Source organism: Octopus bimaculoides, unplaced genomic scaffold (assembly GCF_001194135.2).
Source record: "Octopus bimaculoides isolate UCB-OBI-ISO-001 unplaced genomic scaffold, ASM119413v2 Scaffold_138628, whole genome shotgun sequence".
In the NCBI taxonomy this organism is placed as follows: Eukaryota; Metazoa; Mollusca; class Cephalopoda; order Octopoda; family Octopodidae; genus Octopus; species Octopus bimaculoides.
Window position 1 is genome coordinate 21,855 of NW_026326038.1, and position 4,738 is coordinate 26,592.

The following is a 4,738-nucleotide window of genomic DNA, read 5'->3' on the forward strand; positions in this document are numbered from 1 at the left end:
ACACACACACACACACACACACACACACACATACTTACACAGCCAGCATATTCACACACACTCACACACATACTCTTTTACTTGTTTCAGTCATTTGACTGTGGCCATGCTGGAGCACCGCCTTTAGTCGAGCAAATTGACCCCAGGACTTATTCTTTGTAAGCCTAGTACTTATTCTATCAGTCTCTTTTGCCGAACCTCTAAGTTACGGGGACAAACGCAGACACACAAACACACACACACACATACATATATGTACATATATACGACAGACTTCTTTCAGTTTCCGTCTACCAAATCAACCCACAAGGCTTTGGTCGGCCTGAGGCTATGGTAGGAAACACTTGCCCAAGGTGCCATGCAGTGGGAATGATCCCAGAACCATGTGGTTGAGAAGCAAGCTTCTTACCACATAGTCACTCCTGTGCCATACATCACATAATATTCATACATACACTTATAAATCTTGCATTTTCGAGATGACATCTTCTATTCCTCTTTGTTTATAGCAGCGGTTCTCAACCATATTTTTTGGTTCATGAACCCTTTTGATTCTTATTTTATTCAGGTGGACCCCCATAGCCATTTCATATTTAAAAAAAAAAAACTATTTTTATAATTAAATATTATTAGTTCCTTTATTACTTGTTCCAGCCATTTGACTGTGGCCATGGTGGAGCACTGCCTTGAAGTGTTTTTGTTGACCAGTTCAACCCCAGAATTTATTTTTAAGCCTAGTACTTATTCTGTCTGACTCTTTGCTGAGACGCTAAGTTATGGGGGAATATTTGAGCCAGATACGGCTGCTTTAAATGCTAAAGGGTTAATTTAAATCACTTTAAAAACAGAAAGTTTAAATCAGCTGAGGTGGTCTCAAAAAGGTTAATCATTTTGCCATCTCTGAATACACACACACACACACACACACACACACACACACACACGGATGTAAACCTAGACTTAGCACTAATCCTAACTTACCAAAAATTTGTGTTATTTCTCTTTCAGAAAATTGCTGTTGATCTCGAAACCTCATGGAGGGAAATAGTTTATATGGGTCTGTTGTCCATTGGTAAGTGCTTTAGTGTTTTGCAGTGTGTAGTACATTGTGCCATTCAAAATGAATGGCACAATGCTTGTTCATTCAGGTGCTGCCCCATTTGGAAGAAGAGGTACCCAAATTTCATTATATAGCAAGATGAGGTCCCACCACATTGGTATAGACACATACACGATTACCTCAACCAGAATCTTCCAGAATGCTGGATTGGTCATGCAGGTGTGAATGATCTGTAATTGATGGTCTGCCACCAGCCAGTTCCCCCTTGTGATTTTTTCCTTTGGGGGTATCTGAAAGACAAGGTGTTCATACCCCCACTTCTGCAGAACTTTAGCATTCAGATCAATTAATCAAATATTATGCTTATTTATCCACGTTTTTTTAATTGATTATATATTGTCTCGTAACTTCAAGATTTTGAAGATGTGATTGTTTATTTTTAGAATGACATTATAGGGTAGGTGTGAGTGGCTGGATCTGGCCAGTTTCAACAATATTTTTTATTGCTTTTAGCACAGATGAAATACTGTCAGGTAGAACATCTGGAGCTGGTTTCATCTCAGTGTTATTTAACCTTTTAGCATTTAATCCGGCCAAATCTGGCTCAAATATTCTGCCAGTTTTATTTTTAAATTCACTAGATCCAACCTCTCACACCTACCTTACAATGTCATTCTAAAAATATACAAACACACCATTGAAATCTTGAAACTACAAGATAATACATGACTAGTTGAAAACAATCTTAATAAGTAAGTATTACATTTGACAAAGAAATCTGAACACTAAACATTTAATTTAACTTCATTCAAAATTTCTTCAGATTCCTTTTTGATTTCAACAATCTGTGAAGCTACTGTATCTGTTTTATGGAGAATATTTTGGCCAGATATGACTGTTTTAAATCCTAAAAGGTTAAAGCAGCAGACAGGCAACCCAGTCAGCTTAGTTGATCAGGTTATACTGGCACAGGCATGGCAAGAATTAGACTATCATGCATGTAGACATCTGCCATGTGGCAAAGGATACCTACATTGAACATCTGTGACTGTCAGTAGAGTTAACCTTTCATGTTACGTCTGTATTTTTACAATATATTCATTACTTCACTGGCATGTATGGTTTCTGTTTCTACCATTCATTTTGAATTACTCTGTAGTTATATCTTGTCTACATGTACAACAGCTGATTTTTGCATAACCACAGGCCAATTTTAATCTTCCAGCAATGACCATCCCATCTTTTTTTTTTCATACATAGTGTATTAAGACTATATATTTTTTTTTAATGTGTTCTTTCCTTTTCAAAAGATAAGATGTAATTTAAGAGATATTTAGCTGTCATTTCTAGCAGATTAAGTGAGCACATAGAGGCTTTTTTGTTAGCTTGTAATAATTATAATTGTTGTTGTTATTGTGATTAATGATGCTGGTGGTGGTGACTGCTGCTGCTACTAGTCCAAGTATGGCAACACCTTTTTTGTTTCAAATCTTGCTCTGTGCTCTCATAACTCACTGATGGACCTCTATGTGGTCATTGAGCTTGTTAGAAATAGCAGCTAAATCATACCTTACTGTCTTAAAAGTAGGGCAAGAGACAATGTAGTTGTAGATTAAATTGAAAAAACAAATGGAATGGTCATTGCTAAAATGTTTTATGATATAAGTCTGTCTACTTGATGAGGGTTGACCCTGGGCTAAGCAACAATAGTTTATTAGCAAAGGAGTCTCTATGTGGTTGCCCACCTTGCTAGAAATAACAACAAAACTTTACAGAATTGTTTTCCTCTCTTGCAGCCCTGTCCATAATCTGCATGATTATAATGAGATTTTTGGGGGAATATATAGTTTGGCTTGTGACTGTTACTATAGCTCTCACCCTCCTTGGACTCGTGATTTTCTGTTGGTAAGTATAGCTTGCTATCTATTGATGAGTACCCATCTGTCCTCTCTGCTAAAGACTACCTTAGTATTATTTTTTTATCAATTTTTGTCTTTGGTCAGTAAGTGTTATTTCCTATTTGCTTCTATCTAAAAATCAAAGGAAATGACCATTGCCTTCAAACTCTGCTTTTGTGACCTGGACATCAATGTTTTGAAACCAACCTATTTTCCATTACATTTCAGATAGATTCAGCACAGAGTTGCTGAAGCAGAAATATCATTATAGCAAATATTCTGTTCAGTACCAGAGATTTGCTCCTCAGTTGCTTGACCGTAAACCACTTGAGCTTGTCCCAAAAACTGCTGATAATCTTTGCATCTCTGACCATGAACAGGAGTAGTGGGGGAGCATCATAGCTATGTGTTGAAAGGAATTCTTTGGGGTTTAAATAAATGTAACCAAAGCTAAGTTTGAAGGAAATATTAACCATTTTTCATACTTCCTAAGGGTGAGTAAATAAGAAATAACAGTTACTATCCAAGGACAAAAATCATGTTGCACAGTATTATTATTAAATTTAGTATTTAAATTGGCCATATTTAGTCAAAATATTCTATTTGTTTAATGTTCAAACCAGTCAGATCCAGCCTCTCACACACACTGTAAAGTTCTTCTAAGAATGAATAATTGCATCATCAAAATCTCAAAGCTACAAGATAGTGCAGGATTAGTTCAAGACAATTTGAATAAATAAGCATTACATTTGACAGAATAATTCAAATGCTAGAGGAATAATCTGATGTTTGGAACATAAATTAGCATTAAATTAACATAAATTAACATTAAATTTTGATGGAAGGTTTTAATTTAGATAACTTATATATTTTAATTTTTGAGACCTTAGATTTTCAGCCAAGTGTCCTGTGCATCACATATGATGCACTACACACACACACATGCCTGGCCCATAAAAACCACTGTTCGAATGTTGGGCCTCACAGAGGCAGTGACAGGTGACCGAGACCTTTGGTGATATACCATGCTTAGAAGACCTGTCATGGCCAATGCCAGTGGCACATGAAAAGCACCCACTACACTCTTGGAGTGGTTGGCATTAGGAAGGGCATCCGACCATAGAAACCATGCCAGATCAGATTAAGACCTGGTGCAGCTCCTCGGCTTACTAGTTCTGTCAAACTATCCAACCCATGCCAGCATGGAAAACAGGCATTAAATGAAATGATGACTATCACACACACACACATTAGACTTTGCTTCATACGTTCTGCATAATATAAAGCTTTCCTTTTTGTAAGTTGCAAGTTAGTCTGGTGGTTAAAGAGGGAAAAAATGGGAATGTCTATCAGATTTGATGTATGGATGCTAGGGAAATGTGTCCTGTGTACCACATGAAACACATGAGGCAGGCAAAGGATTAACTGTTGTGTTCTTTGATGCAGGTATCAATATTATGCTTTGATGGGAGGTGATAAGACTGCTGTTGAAGTATCCAAACCTGCGGATGAACCTGCATTATGGCTTTTCTTCTCCCTTTTCATATCAGTGGTAACTGTAAGTTAGAAACTTAGACTTTGGTTAATATCACAACCCCCACCAACACCACCACAACCACCATCACAACTATCGCCACCATCACCACCACAGCCAACACCATCACCACCACAATCGCCACCATCACCACCACAGCCAACACCACCACCACCACCATCACAACCACCACCATCGCCATCATCACCACCACAACCACCACCACCATCACAACCACCACCATCG

General features: G+C 37.6%; 1 protein-coding gene across 2 annotated transcripts in view; it reads left to right on the top strand.

Moving 5' to 3' along the window:
• LOC106880879 (choline transporter-like protein 1) overlaps nt 1-4,738 on the top strand; it is a 31,049-nt gene that overhangs the window by 12,777 nt on the left and 13,534 nt on the right. For both annotated transcript variants that reach the window (XM_052978242.1, XM_014931035.2), the window contains exons 5-7: nt 1,009-1,072; nt 2,857-2,965; nt 4,405-4,516. In XM_052978242.1, coding sequence (XP_052834202.1) covers nt 1,009-1,072; nt 2,857-2,965; nt 4,405-4,516 — 285 coding nt within the window. The remainder of the gene's footprint in view (nt 1-1,008; nt 1,073-2,856; nt 2,966-4,404; nt 4,517-4,738) is intronic.